Below are 17,061 nucleotides of genomic sequence, written 5' to 3' on the forward strand. Positions count from 1 at the left end.
CTATATTCTCTGTACACAGTAAATTCTCAAATCCAAGTCACAGTGAGATGCAGGAGCTCAGTACAGAAGATACTAAACCTTAGTGTATGGCAGTGATCTGCAACCTATACTGGTCACCGGGACTCGGACACGCACACACAGAACCTCATATACTGGTCACCGGGACTCGGACACGCACACACAGAACCTCATATACTGGTCACCGGGACTCGGACACGCACACACAGAACCTCATATACTGGTCACCGGGACTCGGACACGCACACACAGAACCCCATATACTGGTCACCGGGACTCGGACACGCACACACAGAACCTCATATACTGGTCACCGGGACTCGGACACGCACACACAGAACCTCATATACTGGTCACCGGGACTCGGACACGCACACACAGAACCCCATATACTGGTCACCGGGACTCGGACACGCACACACAGAACCTCATATACTGGTCACCGGGACTCGGACACGCACACACAGAACCTCATATACTGGTCACCGGGACTCGGACACGCACACACAGAACCTCATATACTGGTCACCGGGACTCGGACACGCACACACAGAACCCCATATACTGGTCACCGGGACTCGGACACGCACACACAGAACCCCATATACTGGTCACCGGGACTCGGACACGCACACACAGAACCTCATATACTAGTCACCGGGACTCGGACACGCACACACAGAACCTCATATACTGGTCACCGGGACTCGGACACGCACACACAGAACCTCATATACTGGTCACCGGGACTCGGACACGCACACACAGAACCTCATATACTGGTCACCGGGACTCGGACACGCACACACAGAACCTCATATACTGGTCACCGGGACTCGGACACGCACACACAGAACCTCATATACTGGTCACCGGGACTCGGACACGCACACACAGAACCTCATATACTGGTCACCGGGACTCGGACACGCACACACAGAACCTCATATACTGGTCACCGGGACTCGGACACGCACACACAGAACCTCATATACTGGTCACCGGGACTCGGACACGCACACACAGAACCTCATATACTGGTCACCGGGACTCGGACACGCACACACAGAACCTCATATACTGGTCACCGGGACTCGGACACGCACACACAGAACCCCATATACTGGTCACCGGGACTCGGACACGCACACACAGAACCTCATATACTGGTCACCGGGACTCGGACACGCACACACAGAACCTCATATACTGGTCACCGGGACTCGGACACGCACACACAGAACCTCATATACTGGTCACCGGGACTCGGACACGCACACACAGAACCCCATATACTGGTCACCGGGACTCGGACACGCACACACAGAACCTCATATACTGGTCACCGGGACTCGGACACGCACACACAGAACCCCATATACTGGTCACCGGGACTCGGACACACACACACAGAACCCCATATACTGGTCACCGGGACTCGGACACGCACACACAGAACCTCATATACTGGTCACCGGGACTCGGACACGCACACACAGAACCTCATATACTGGTCACCGGGACTCGGACACGCACACACAGAACCTCATATACTGGTCACCGGGACTCGGACACGCACACACAGAACCTCATATACTGGTCACCGGGACTCGGACACGCACACACAGAACCTCATATACTGGTCACCGGGACTCGGACACGCACACACAGAACCTCATATACTGGTCACCGGGACTCGGACACGCACACACAGAACCTCATATACTGGTCACCGGGACTCGGACACGCACACACAGAACCTCATATACTGGTCACCGGGACTCGGACACGCACACACAGAACCCCATATACTGGTCACCGGGACTCGGACACGCACACACAGAACCTCATATACTGGTCACCGGGACTCGGACACGCACACACAGAACCCCATATACTGGTCACCGGGACTCGGACACGCACACACAGAACCCCATATACTGGTCACCGGGACTCGGACACGCACACACAGAACCTCATATACTGGTCACCGGGACTCGGACACGCACACACAGAACCTCATATACTGGTCACCGGGACTCGGACACGCACACACAGAACCTCATATACTGGTCACCGGGACTCGGACACGCACACACAGAACCTCATATACTGGTCACCGGGACTCGGACACGCACACACAGAACCTCATATACTGGTCACCGGGACTCGGACACGCACACACAGAACCTCATATACTGGTCACCGGGACTCGGACACGCACACACAGAACCTCATATACTGGTCACCGGGACTCGGACACGCACACACAGAACCTCATATACTGGTCACCGGGACTCGGACACGCACACACAGAACCCCATATACTGGTCACCGGGACTCGGACACGCACACACAGAACCTCATATACTGGTCACCGGGACTCGGACACGCACACACAGAACCTCATATACTGGTCACCGGGACTCGGATCATCATGTAAAAAGTAACAAACCATCAGAAGTGAACAGTTCATATCATACACACATCCGACCTCTTTCTACACGCCGGCTGAGGATGTATGAAGCCATTTACACTGATACTTTAAACCTGTGATCTCTGTATGTTGGGGATATATAACTTAATTGTAAAGTGCTGCAGAATATGTTGGTGCTATACAGTTAGGTCAGTTATATTATACAGTTATATTTGGACAGAGACAACATTTTTCTAATTTTGGTTCTAGACATTACCACAATGAATTTTAAACAAAACAATTCAGATGCAGTTGAAGTTCAGACTTTCAGTTTTCATTTGAGGGTATCCACATTAAAATTGGAAGGGTTTAGGAGTTTCAGCTCCTTAACATGTGCCACCCTGTTTTTAAAGGGACCAAAAGTAATTGGACAATTGCCTCCAAGGCTATTTCATGGACAGGTGTGGGTAATCCCTTCATTATGCCATACTCAATTAAGCAGATAAAAAGGCCTGGAGTTGATTTGAGGTGTGGTGCTTGCATTTGGAAGGTTTTGCTGTGAAGTAAACATGCGGTCAAAGGAGCTCTCCATGCAGGTGAAACAAGCCACCCTTAAGCTGCAAAAACAGAAAAAACCATCCGAGAAATTGCTACAATATTAGGAGTGGCAAAATCTACTGTTTGGTACATCCTGAGAAAGAAAGAAAGCACTGGTGAACTCATCAATGCAAAAAGACCTGGGCGCCCACAGAAGACAACAGTGGTGGATGATCGCAGAATAATCTCCATGGTGAAGAGAAACCCCTTCACAACAGCCAACCAAGTGACCAACACTCTCCAGGAGGTAGGCGTATCAATATCCAAATCTACCATAAAGAGAAGACTGCATGAAAGTAACTACAGAGGGTTCACTGCACAGTGCAAGCCACTCATAAGCATCAAGAATAAAAAGGCTAAACTGGACTTTGCTAAAAAAACATCTAAAAAAGCCAGCACAGTTCTGGAAGAACATTCTTTGGACAGATGAAACTAAGATCAACCTCTACCAGAATGATGGAAAGAGAAAAGTATGACGAAGGCGTGGTACTGCTCATGATCCAAGGAATACCACATCATCTGTAAAACACGGCGGAGGCAGTGTGATGGCTTGGGCATGCATGGCTGCCAGTGGCACTGGGTCACTAGTGTTTATTGATGATGTGACACAGGACAGAAGCAGCCGAATGAATTCTGATGTATTCAGAGCCATACTGTGTGCTCAGATCCAGCTAAATGCAGCCAAACTGATTGGTCGTCGTTTCATACTGTAGATCGACAATGACCCAAAACATAAAGCCAAAGCAACCCATGAGTTTATTAAAGCAAAGAAGTGGAATATTCTTGAATGGCCAAGTCAGTCACCTGATCTCAACCCAATTGAGCATGTATTTCACTTGTTAAAGACTAAACTTCAGACAGAAAGGCCCACAAACAAACAGCAACTGAAAACCACCGCAGTGAAGGCCTGGCAGAGCATCAAAAACGAGGAAACACAGCGTCTGGTGATGTCCATGAGTTCAAGACTTCAGGCAGTCATTGCCAACAAAGGGTTTTCAACCAAGTACTAGAAATGAACATTTTATTTACAATTATTTAATCTGTCCAATTACTTTTGGTCCCTTTAAAAACAGGGTGGCACATGTTAAGGAGCTGAAACTCCTAAACCCTTCATCCAATTTTAATGTGGATACCATCAAATGAAAGCTGGAAGTCTGAACTTCAACTGCATCTGAATTGTTTTGTTTAAAATTCATTGTGGTAATGTCTAGAACCAAAATTAGAAAAATGTTGTCTCTGTCCAAATATATATGGACCTAACTGTATATAAATAAAATTATTATTATTCTGTGCTCATCTAAGGATGCAGCTCTCCCACTCCCAGTATGTGTTGTCCACCTTTGGGGACATTATTTTCTCCAATGCATGCATATTTGGTTATAAATCATTTTCTGTAATTAGGTTTCATAGAAAATGTCGCCCCGTTTGCCTCCTCTAGCTGCTGTGTTGCACCGTCCATTGCTGGCTGCAGAATGAACTCACAGAGCGTCGGTCAGTGAGCTCATTCTGATAGCCTGGCTGGAGACTGTAACTCCCTCATCTGTCTTTTCTGAGTTCCTCTCAGCTGATTTATAACCACTGACCACAGCAAAGCGGAACGTGCAGGTAACAGCAAAGGGCTGCACCACTGTACAGGAAACCAAATCGCAAAAGGTATTTTTAACCTTAAAAACATGAATTTAGTCAAAAAGAAAAAAAAGTTGGGCAACCCCTTTAAGCCATGTAGTCATAGATGAGCAGCACTCACGGTTCCCAGCAGAGGCGCGGTCTCGTCCTGAGCAGACACATGGTGCCCATAGCTCGCATTGATGCTGTGTCCTGCAGGCAGCATTGTCACCCTCCTTATAGGAGAGTCCTGCGTGTAATACAGAGGTGATCGGCATCAGATCCCTCCGCGCTCACATCCCGCCCCGGCAGCGGCCACTACAGCTGATCACCGCCCGCTGCTTCCTGTTTACTACAGTCATCACGTGACTGTGGCGTCGCGCAGAGATGAGTCACGTGGATGCCGGCTGTGCCCTCAGGCGCGGAGTGATGACGTAAGCGCTGGTATGGAGCCGAAGCAGCATGAGGTGAGTGTGGGGGGCTGCACACAGCAGCATTGTGTGACACATACATGAGGGCATGCTGGGACTTGTGGTTCTATATTTATTTTGTACCTTGGTAACACAGTGGCCACAGATGACACGTTCTATGATTTAAAGGACATGTCCATCACTTATTGCACTGCAGACATGTATGGTTTTCCTGGTTATAGTCCTTGCGTTACACTGCAGACAGTTCTGCTGGCTGCTATTGGAAACAGTCAGCAAGGTTGTAGTCAGACCCATAAGGTGTATAGGATGCTACGTGCTGTGTGTGACACCGGTCCCTGCTGTGCGCCCAGTCCTGACCCCTCGTCTAAGGCCGAGCACTTGGCGTTTTCTTCACTGCCATGTGTAACCTGTTGGGGGCAGCGCGCCTGTCACCCCCTTTCTTACCCATTGTTCCACCCGTCTGGCACAGCCTCGTCTCTCTGCAGTAGGCGGACGTGCTCAGCCGATGCAAACATGGATGTTCATGTGGCGGTTGTAGAGATTTCAGCTCCGAAACCTGCAGAATTGTGACTGCAGCTCTGGATTGGATCAGATCCGCACAATTAAGGGAAGTAATGAATGTGTTATTAAGGCTCTGCAGTCAGAGGGATCACGTCTATATTTGGCCGCCCTGACATTACTTCTCAAATGATATACTGGACACAGTGGATTTATTTTACTTGGCTGGTATATATCAAGGAAGTGACGGCAGCAGCCAACATACTTATCTTCCGGTGTGTGCAACTTTAAGGGAACCTGTGGCTCGACTAATCCGGCCAGGGACGAGGCCAGTCCAGCGGTGCCCACCAGCTAATCCGGCCACGGATGAGGCCAGTCTAGCGGTGCCCACCGGCTAATCCGGCCGGGGACGGGGCCAGTCCAGCGGTGCCCCCGGCTCCTCCGGCCGGGGATGGGGCCAGTCCAGCGGTGCCCCCGGCTCCTCCGGCCGGGGACGGGGACAGTCCAGCGGTGCCCCCGGCTCCTCCGGCCGGGGACGGGGACAGTCCAGCGGTGCCCCCGGCTCCTCCGGCCGGGGACGGGGACAGTCCAGCGGTGCCCCCGGCTCCTCCGGCCGGGGACGGGGACAGTCCAGCGGTGCCCCCGGCTCCTCCGGCCGGGGACGGGGACAGTCCAGCGGTGCCCCCGGCTCCTCCGGCCGGGGTCGGGGACAGTCCAGCGGTGCCCCCGGCTCCTCCGGCTGGGGACGGGGCCAGTCCAGCGGTGCCCCCGGACTGGTCCCCTGGCGTCACCCCACACCACTCAAGTTAATTGACAGTGTTAAGCTCACCTGGTGAGGTGAATCCACCAAGCCTCAGGTCCAGGTGAGCTCACAGACCCCGGCGTTGGTGTAGCAGGCAGGAGGGCAAATGTGGAGCGAGGACTTGGAACACTGGAGATCACAGGAGGATGAGTGCAGAGAGGACACAGGAAGATCCAAACTGAGCTATTTATTTCCGTTTTCATGCTTCTCAAACGGATCATAAAAACTTGATATGTGAACACAGCCTGAGATAGTGGTTAGCAACAGAGGGCTGCATGCACCAAGCTCTGTGTATATGCAATGTGTCACGAATTGTCATACACCAATATGACTTTTTAAGCATCGGGCAGTAAGGCGCGCACAAGAAGGGGTATTCCGGGTTTCACTCACTTTTACATCAGGAAGTGAGAGGGACCGTAGGACACGTCTCCTGATACTTGCCAGACAGCATTCGAGACTGACAGGTACTGTGCACCTGTCCTATTGTAATTAATAAAACAGGTACCCAATAGACCCGGAAGGCATCGGTATACATCACCAGCCCTGCTCATCTCCAGGTGCAGAAATGAGCGGAGCTGGAATACTCCTTTATTCATCTCGATTATGGTAAACCCGAGGAACCACCTTGAGCTCAGCATGCTGACTTATCTTGGAGGGGAACTGCATATATGCGAACCTCGTCCTTGTAAATGGGAGAAGGTGCATAAAATGTCATTTGTGGCTCCATTAATGGGCTAAGTTTCACTATCGCTCTAATGGAGGTTAAAAATTAAAAAAAACTTCTAGCTTTTTGTATTTTAGTTGTGTTTTTATTAATTTTGGGTCCTGTTGTTTTTATGTGTTTGTTTTCCAGACTTATTAGACAGTTTTACCATTCGGTGTCTCGTCTAAACTCTTACGTCATCGTCACCTTCAGTAAATTAGAAGTTAAACAATTTAAGCCGAGGTTTTGTGAACGACTCGCATTCAGTACATGCCAGAAAGTAAGAAGTTCAGCCATGATGGAGGTAAAGGAGAATAATGAGGACGCCGGATTGTTCGTCCCTAGTCCCAGTATCCGTGGGATGGTGATTCTGGACCGCGACGCCTTCACTAAAACTATACAGCTTCCTGTTCTCCACATAAGAAAAGAAATCATTAATAAAGTCATGAAAACTCTTAAACCCAAACTCCTCCACCGACCAAATCTGAAGAGGATCATTGATGACCCGACAGATGCCGACAACAAGCAGGTGTTACTGGACCCATTCATGGTCACAGCCGAGGACTCATTCGATGACCGCGATCTGGAGATGTTTAAGCAGCTGGACATCAGCCCGCAGGTCTTACAGGTGGATCTGCAGCTCACGTACGAGCATTTTAAGACTGATGAAATCTTAGAAGCAGTTTTACCTAAAGGACAAGATGTCCCCACTAGTTTCAGCCGTGTAGGTCACATCGCTCATATGAATCTCCGAGACCACCAGCTTCCTTACAAGAACCTGATCGGTATGTACCGGGTTTTATGATGGCTCCTTGTGATGATCACTCCATAAAAGTAACATGAGCCATGAGGACCATTATATATGTGCTATGCTACAAAAACCCAAACCTGCCCTGGAGACCCGGATTTGCTTACTACTTTTCATGCCTTTGTCAGTAACTTATTTAAAGAGGATTTGTTTGCTCCTCAAATACTTCTCCATCATATTATAAAAATTAAGCTTAATTTTTTTCTCAAAACTCTGTGCTGTTCGCCTCTAGTATCTTCTAGAGATGGTGCCAATCGATACACATGACCCAGTCCAGCGGGCGCGTACCTAGAGTCTGGCCATTGAACCGCCTTTCTCCCGGCATCCGCGGCTCTTCTTTTGATTAGCCCGCCTGGCACAGCATCACACGTACGTCAAGTCGGGCCGGCTAATCAAAAGAGGAGCCAGGGATAAAGTAATATGCGGTTCTCGGGGCTTCTGTCTGATTGCCACAGATTACTGACCTGGACGATGGACCGCATCTTGCAAACAAGTCACATCATCTTTAGTATAGAAAACTTGGTCTCATTATACTTCTTGTCAATTTATTCAGGAGGAATAATTGAGGAGCAGAACAACACAGAGTTTTATGAAAAGTTGCTCCAGAATTTACTAAAACAGATGTCAGGGTCCTCTTTAAAGGGTTTGTCCCAAAATGGACCTATGTTGGGTAACCATAGGATAGGTGATAAATGTGTGATCACTGGGATCGTTATCAGTCACTAGAACAAGGTCCCAGACCCCTGATACAGTATGGAGGACTGTAAATGGAGTGAGTACCGAGTATTTCCATGGCTGCTTCCGTCATTCCCTTAGGCATTGAGCATAGTAGTATGGTGCTCATCTGCTATTCCATCCATACTCACCGTCACTGGAGGATCTAGTGATCGGTTGGGCCCCGAGTGATCAGATATTTATCATCTATTCTATGCATAGGTGATAAATGTCCATTCTGGATCTCACACCTGCAAGTCTTGTCAATTAATGCTGCAGTTTTTTTTGCATCGTATGCATGAAATTTCTTAGAATCTCATACTCCGCGCTGGCCCGGTACAATGCAGAAGAGTTTCTGCAAGGGAAAATCTGCTAATTTTTTGGTACATGGGAACATAGCTTTACTGCGTTTTGGAGAGAAGGTGATGACTAAGGACCCCTCCTGATCTGAATCCATCCCTGGCTGTAAATAACCTGCTTGTGTGACCGGCCGTACTTCTGTAATGAGCTTTAGATGCAACAAGAATCACCAACGTTCAGTGACCAAAATGTCTTTTTTTCTTCCCTTCTGTCAGGTCAGGTGATATTGGATAAGAATCCGGGGATTACCTCTGTTGTGAATAAAACCAACATTATTGACTCCACATATAGGAACTTCCAGATGGAAGTGTTGGCTGGAGAGGGAAACATGATGACGAAGGTACGTGACCCCCTGCGATCCTCACACTCCTCTAGCTACCTGAACCTCCTCGATATTTGTCACGTGTGACCGGTGATTTGGAAGTAACGTCTAGTCTCAGTGCGGTCACCGCAAGAAAGGTTTGGGGGGATTTCCTGATATTTCTTGTGAGAGGATTTAATTTAATTTTTGCCATGTAACATTGCTGCAAATGAGGTCTTAATTTTGGCTAGTTTCACACAATATGTGATGTACAGACTGGCTGCGGGTCTCCTCAACTTGACTGCCTCATTGGTATATGTGAAACTGTCACTAGGGATGAGCCATGGATGGTCGGGTTCGAGCAAACTTTAGTCCAAAGTTCGGTTCTTGTACCAGAACTCTACCCAAACCCCATAGAAGTCAATGGAGATCCAGACTTTGGTGCTGTAAAGTGGACGGGAGAAGTCTGTGTTCGGAGTTCAGCACCGGACACCTACAAACCCCAAACTATACAGTTCGAGTTTGCTCTTCTCTAGCCGTCTCATTTGGGGCAGGAGACCCACTGCCGGATTGTGGTTCATACTTAGGTCTGATTCATACGTCCGTGTGTCGCAGCCCCAAATGTTCAATAAGGCCAATGTCATCCTACTCCCATTAAAGCCAAATTTGATTATTTTACATGGTTGATGTCATGGGTGGCAAGTGTTATACCCCTACCCCAAACTGCACATCTTTGCGGTGTGAATTAATGCAATGTTTGATTTTAAAAAGTACAATGAAGGGAAAAAAACTGCATCCAAATCCCCTTATTTTGTATATTTGTTACATAAAGTAAGAGTCATTATGCACGGGGTAAATGGAGGCCCTTTCTCTCTGTCCTGCAACCTGGACTCTGTATGATGGCACTGTGTTATGGAGATATCCTTCCATAGAGGCAATGGATTCAGAGAATAGCTTCACAATAGGGTATCAAGCTTTTATTTTATTTTTTTTTAATTCATACCACCAGAAAGTGGAGATCTGAATAAGGCCTGGCTTACTGATCACCCAGCAGTGGTCCTGTGCTCTATGTGCTGCTGACAGCTCACAGCTATATGGCTGGAGGTGGGATGGCGTCGGGTCTCTGGCCACTACATTATGTACCTATAGTGACCGTCTTGTGTCCAGTTGCTTAGTTTGTCCTCTTATTACTCCAGGTGAAAGAGAACGGCGTCTCTTATGAGTTTGATTTTTCCAAAGTCTACTGGAACCCGCGCCTCTCTACAGAACATGAGCGGATCACTGGCTTCCTGAAGAGCGGGGATGTGGTGTTTGATGTCTTTGCTGGAGTGGGGCCATTCGCTATTCCTGCCGCTAAGAAAAGTTGTATAGTTTACGCCAACGATTTAAACCCAGAATCGTACAGATGGCTCGTCCATAACTGCAAACTGAATAAAGTGGATAGAAAGGTTCAGGCCTGCAACACCGATGGTCGGGAGTTCATCAGGACTGTGGTGAAGGAGGAACTGTCAAAGCATATCAAGTCCTCCTCTCCAGATGGGAAAAAGAGGCTTCACATTGTGATGAACTTGCCGGCGTTGGCTCTAGAATTCCTCGATGCCTTCAGACATCTCCTCCCCGAACAGCCGCACGACAAGATCCTTCTGCCGACCGTGCACTGCTATGGCTTCTCCAAAGACGACAACCCGGAGAAAGAGGTAAAAGAGCGGGCGGAGGGGATATTAGGAGCCACCGTGGAGGGCTCCTCCATCCATCTCGTAAGAAAGGTTGCACCTAACAAGGAGATGATGTGCATCAGTTTTCAGTTACCCGCTGAGGTTCTTTTTGGAGACCAAATGAATAATGAAGGTGAGTTGTAGTAAATGAGTGGCCGGGGGCTGCAGAGGTTCTTGTTTAAAATGCAAAAATTGCAAAGATGTAAGACTGAGGGGGAGATTTGACAAGATATAGAGCGTCTCCATGCACTTGGCCGTATCCTGGCTCTGTACAAAATCTAGTATAGTACCAGTAGTATCTGGGGCAATGCTGTTCTTCCAGATCGCATATTGAATATGCACACTTTTTTTGGTGAAATCAAGCTTTGCTCCATGAGAGCATAGCTCTGTAATATAATGCTGTGTAGAGGCACCATATGGCAGTGCAGAGCGTGTGCCACACCGCACGGCAGTGCAGAGAGTGTGCCGCGCCATGCTGGATCAGTACATGCCACATGCACATGGGTTGTCCACCTTTTTAGACCATTTTTTATTTCGCACTAAAATGTATATTTTATTTTCTTTAAGCTAAAAATCATTTTTGGAATTGGGTTTTATTATTGGCTGCAAAATGAGTTCAGAGAATCCATCAGTGAGCTCGTTCCGACGGTCCAATGGGAGATCTTCTCACTCTTGTATCTGTCTTTTCTGAGCTCCTCTCAGCTGATTTATGACCGCAGTCCACAGAAAATTTAAATATGCAGGAAACAAAGAGCCTGTAAGTTTGCACGTTTTTGCGTTTAATGAAACCAAATTGCAAAAATGATTTAAACCTTAAATCTGTGCATTTAATGAATAACAAATAAATTGTCCTCATATGTGGACAACATCTTTAAAGTGAAATAAATGAAATCCTCTGAGATGGGGTTCTGCGATCTTATGCTTATGGTCAGCTTTAGTTATTTGATAACTTCAGTAGATCACACATGGCTCAGTTTGTCCCAGTATGGCAGAAGCTTTACCAGCAGCCATATAATGAGGATACCCGCAGGGAGACAGATTTCCTATAGAAACTTACTCTGATTATTAGATATACTGTGTGCCCAATGCACAAAAAATGAGCAACTTTAAGGCTATGTTCACATGTTGTGTTTTTGCTGCTTTTTTATGCAGATTTTAAGCTCTGTTTTACAGAACCAGTAAAAGCTATGAGATTTCAGAAATCTCATGCACACACCTTGGTTTTTTTCCTGACTGAATTGGAAAACTGCTGTGTTTCTGAAACCTACAGCGTGTCACTTCTTTCAGCGTTTTTGCAGTGTTTTTTCATCCATGGAAAGCAATGAGTAAGAGCAAAAAATGCAGATATCAGGTTTTGCTCCGTTTTTGGTGCAGAGACCACAGGAAGTTGCATCATGGGGTTTTTTAATGCACTAAACTTTATCTTCATGCACAAGAGACAAACGTACCTGATAAAAACACAGCAAAAAAAAAATAAAAAATTGTAAGCTGCTTCTTTACTGCCAAGAGCAGGTTTTGCTGCAGAAAAAATGCAACGTGTGAACATAGCCTTGGACTTCTTCAGCCTTGTGGGTATGTTCCCACACGACATATCTACAGCAGCAGAAAATATTTTAGATTTTGTACCAGATTTCCAGCACATTTCATGCCTTGTATTGCAAAGGGTGAATGACGTTAAAGATTTTAATATCTGCCGTGCAGATCAATTTTTTGCTCCAGATTCTTATGTTCGACTTTAAGTCTCTGACATTTCTGTTACTGTAATAAGCAGCTAATTTTCCATCTCAAACTTGCTGTGTATCCAATCCATGGGAACAAACCCTAAAACTATCACAGGCTGCAGCAGTCAGGCCCTCGCCTGTTCTTGTGTTATAGGCCACGGCCCCACTATCAGTATTCGGTCAGTATTTTTTCTCAGGAGTGGGAGCCAAAACCAGGTGAGGAACAATCAGAGAAAAGGTATAATAGAAACAAGTCACCAATTCTGCATTTATCACCCACTCCTGAGAAAAAATACTGACCGAATACTGATAGGGGGGCCGAATACTGATAGGGGAGCCGTGGCCTTACTCTGATTCCAGTCTGAGTATCTGAGAGAGAATCCCCGAGACGCCTTTACTTTCACAAATGCTTAAAGATGTTTTAGACATAATGTTGTTTCATTTTGGTTCCAGGAGAACCGGTTCCAAAACGTCCCCGGCTCGAGGAAGACGGCGGAGGGGACAATGAGGCTGAAGTATAGATTCTTGACAAACAGATTTTTTTTTTTTTTTTTTAAATTTCCAGATAAGTCCAAGCCCAGGGGGCAAAGTTACTTTATTCAATGCGAATGTTACCTTTAATAAAATAACCAAATATTATTTACATCACTGGTAAACATCAGACTGGACCTTTACATGCAGTAACTTAAAGGCCACGTTCACACCTTCAGTATTTGGTCAGTATTTTACATCAGTATCTGTAAGGCAAAAACCAGGAGTGGGTGATGAATACAGAAGTGGTGACGGGTTTCTAATGTAAAATACAGAATGTGTGAATGTGGCTAAAGGGTTATTGATACCTTGTTCCAATATATAGGTTATCCACAGGATTTGTCAGACATGCCTGACGGACATGGACCTCATATCTATCAGAACAAAGGAATCAGGTTGTACTATACCACAGTTGCACGTCTCTCTTCATTCATTTGAATGGGCGTTCCAAATATTGCTCTCCCCATCCTCCTGTTTGGCTATTTAATTTATTACCCAACAGCAGAGTGGTGTTATTATAGTGGGTAATGGTCAGTGTCTAGGCATCTAATCTGGAGCTCCACAAGCCTGACCTGTGATCTTATCAGTTAATGTCGTCCTGTGCAGATAGGAGGACGTTGAGAGCCACCTCTGAGCTGATGGCATCTGCGTCGCCTCCTGATCAGTCTGGCGCAACGTCAGCATTGAAGCAGGCCGCACGTGACACCTTGCCCAGGCAGGTAGGAGGTGGTCCGTAGGACTCCCAGCCTGGGACCACTGATTACTGACGTGGCCACTGTGCCGGGTTCTGTGAATTGATTTGCACCATCTCCAATTTTAGCATCCATAGAATATAAGATGAACCCCCCCCATATGTGCACAGTGCTACAGGCCTTAATACAGTGGGTTTATCCTGTGGTCCAATAGCTGTTGCACAACTACAACTCTCATCATGCCATACTGAGCGTTGTTCTTTATCACCATCAGGTTACAAACCGTTGCATTTGGATGAGGGTCATAGCCGTAAACCTGTGCACCGCTTTGACAGCCAAAACCCCCCGTCTCGTACATGTGCCCCTTCAGCTTTACACACAGCTCCACATTCTGTGAATAATTCCGCACCAATATTTATTTAAAAGTAAAAAATCCTCGTAGAAAACGGAAAACCACAAAACTAATAAAACTCGGCTTTACTTAAAAATAAACAGAAAATTTACAACTTCTTAAGAGAAATCCCCGATATAAATGGAATTATTCATTGCTTCCAGCAGATGGAGGGACTTGTTGTTTCAGTTGCTCTCGGCTGCGCCATAAGAAGAAGAAGAAAAACACAAAAACATTCCCCCTGAAACACAGCTGTCTTTATTCCAGTGCCTAGGTATGGTGCAGATGGCAGTCACTTCACCAGATTGGCTGGTTAGATGCTGGTCCGGGGCCCGCGGACCGTCCAGACTGCGGCACGGGCGCTAACGTGGCAGCCAGAAGAGCCCGCTGAAGGCGTCCTGCAGTGCCCGATGGCAGGCGAGGGAGGAAGTGTAGCCTCCGGCCAGATCCTGTGGGGAAGCAGCCCGTACATGGTTTAGATACCTAGAACAAAGGAGAACATTGTTTTAGCTGGTAAATATATAAATGAAATGCTAATTCATGTTCCTGGGGCCGTCCAGATGGAGGCGATTCACAGGCCGCTCCTCCGTGTCCTTACAGAAATATGCTTCAGGTTTCAATCACAATCAGCTTCTGGGGAAAAGCATCTGATACATCTGATTACAAGCCCATTAGACTACTGGTTCTGCTGTGATTAGGAACATCTTGGCACGGCCGAGCTGGGGGGAGGCATGAACATTGCTTCATACAACAAACAGACCCACAATGCGGGCGATTCTTTCTGGGGTCGCACCAAGAAACTTAAAACAGATGCAGTTCTGGCAGGAGACGGGGAGAAAAAAGAAAACACAGGACCACCAGTAAAACACCTCCGAAGGTTTCAAGCTGTGTGGATGCCATCATGCTTGGAAAGGGGCATCCCACACAGGAATAGGAATTATGATGTGTTAATACTCCTGCGGTTATACGGCTTCACCTGGCCTCCTCCGAAATCCTGAATTACTGCTGACTGTGACCTGCTCGGACTGATCCGTGCACAACAGATACGTGATGAGGAACGTAGGAAGATATGGAACGCAAGAGGCAAAATCAGTGCCAGACAACAGAGCGGACGCAGGTTAGAAAACACCAAACATCTAACTGGTCACTGTGAAGAATCCAAGGAACCGGGTAGTAGCCTTCAAAAAAGTGTACACACAAAAAAACAGACATGGGAATTTTCAGCCACACAGGGCCTAACTTGTCACTGGATGGTAAGTGCACATCAGGTGGAAAATCCCCTGTGTATCACAGTCCAACAGTGTGGATAAAATTTATGCAAATTCATTTGCTGCGCAGAAAAACCTGCAGCATAAACAGGCCTGCGCTATACTTACTACTGCCTATTTCTCCCTGTGTAATTCTAAAGGGGTGAACACTGCAGGAAATGCACAACATTTCTGCTACTAAATCTCCATGATTAGGTGGGGATTGTGCAGCAGAGTTTCTGGTTTTGAAATGTCAAGGTTTCGTGTTCACTTAACCAAAAGTAATAATCTGTACAAAGCAACGAGAAGCTGAAGAACTGTCCCCAATAGCCTCGGCTGACTTCTCTCACTTGCACCGTTATGGCTTTTTCATGGTAGACCACATGAGTAACAGCGATCTTTTTCCATGACTCCTTTATTCCCACATCCCCTCTGGTAGATGTAGACTTTATTCACACCTGTGTATTCTGTGTGAATACTGCCATATTCCTCCTACACCCCTATGGCCCTGGTACAAGACTTGCAGTTCTTACTCCCGCTCCAAGGAACCGCATAAATCACTCACCAAGATTAGAAATCATTTCACTTCTCACACCTTATAGTCTAATAAGTAGGGTTGAGCGAGTATGTTCTGTCCGGGTATGCTCGGGCCGAGCTCCGAGTATTTACAGCTGCTCGGTGATATGGTTGAATCGCTCCCGTGTGCATGATTTGTGACTGTTTGACAGCTTTAATACATGGGAGGAATGTCTATTTGTTACACATTCCTCACATGTAGTAAAACTGTCAAACAGTCACAAATCATGCACACGGGAGCGATTCAACCATATCACCGAGCAGCTGTAAATACTCGGAGCTCGGCCCGAGCATACTCGGCGAAAGGGTTAACAGAACATACTCGCTCATCACTACTAATAAGTAGCAACCGGACTGTAGAGCTCCTATCCATCATACATGAGCACAAGAACAGGACAACTGCCCAGACTTACTATTTCTTCATAAATCATACATTAATGTATATCTTTTACATGACCCCTTAACATTATATATGGGGTTGTGCCATTAAAAGGACTCACTTTCAAAACAAACCATTTTGCCATCTATTAACAAGTCCTGATGTGTATGCAGAGAGCGCATTGCGCCCTATACAAGCCATATATATAGGATGCCCCTCCATTAATGGTATGAGTATCTTGTACCTGTGCGGCCCCCGCCTTTATCATGGGGGGCTGCTGTATGCCGTATTGTGACCTGGTGTTGGTATATACGGCTGCTGGTGTATCAGTGTAGTGTTATATTCCCCATATGACAATCTGTTCGGTATAAATTGTGTTCTAGGGGTGAAGGACCCTCTGTAATATGACCACATCCAGCATATAATGATGACACCATTAGGACTGTCTGATCGGGTGACGCTATCAGCAATGACACTAGAAGTTTGACACCCAGACTCAGAATTTTTCATCGCTCCAGAATGCAGGGACTGAAAGCTCAGCAAATGTGGAGCGGGA

General features: G+C 46.9%; 3 protein-coding genes across 3 annotated transcripts in view; 1 reads left to right on the top strand and 2 right to left on the bottom strand.

The window, feature by feature from the left end:
- SLC38A6 (solute carrier family 38 member 6) overlaps positions 1-5,035 on the bottom strand; it is a 51,881-nt gene extending 46,846 nt beyond the window's left edge. Inside the window, exon 1 of the mRNA XM_073638717.1 lies at positions 4,779-5,035. Coding sequence (XP_073494818.1) covers positions 4,779-4,862 — 84 coding nt within the window. The 5' untranslated portion in view covers positions 4,863-5,035. The remainder of the gene's footprint in view (positions 1-4,778) is intronic.
- TRMT5 (tRNA methyltransferase 5) lies at positions 4,900-16,154 on the top strand. The gene is made up of 5 exons (XM_073638716.1): positions 4,900-5,103; positions 7,221-7,855; positions 9,168-9,292; positions 10,450-11,101; positions 13,143-16,154. Exons 1-5 carry the CDS (start codon positions 5,099-5,101, stop codon positions 13,208-13,210), a joined length of 1,485 nt encoding a protein of 494 aa, XP_073494817.1. The 5' UTR covers positions 4,900-5,098; the 3' UTR covers positions 13,211-16,154.
- The window catches only part of MNAT1 (MNAT1 component of CDK activating kinase), a 129,037-nt gene continuing 126,350 nt past the window's right edge, over positions 14,375-17,061 (bottom strand). Inside the window, exon 8 of the mRNA XM_073638718.1 lies at positions 14,375-14,786. Within this exon, the coding sequence (XP_073494819.1) occupies positions 14,666-14,786 (121 nt within the window). The 3' untranslated portion in view covers positions 14,375-14,665. The remainder of the gene's footprint in view (positions 14,787-17,061) is intronic.

The sequence above is a fragment of the Phyllobates terribilis genome, unplaced genomic scaffold, assembly GCF_046119375.1.
Source record: "Phyllobates terribilis strain yellow unplaced genomic scaffold, ASM4611937v1 Scaffold_7__3_contigs__length_470593459, whole genome shotgun sequence".
Classification (NCBI taxonomy): Eukaryota; Metazoa; Chordata; class Amphibia; order Anura; family Dendrobatidae; genus Phyllobates; species Phyllobates terribilis.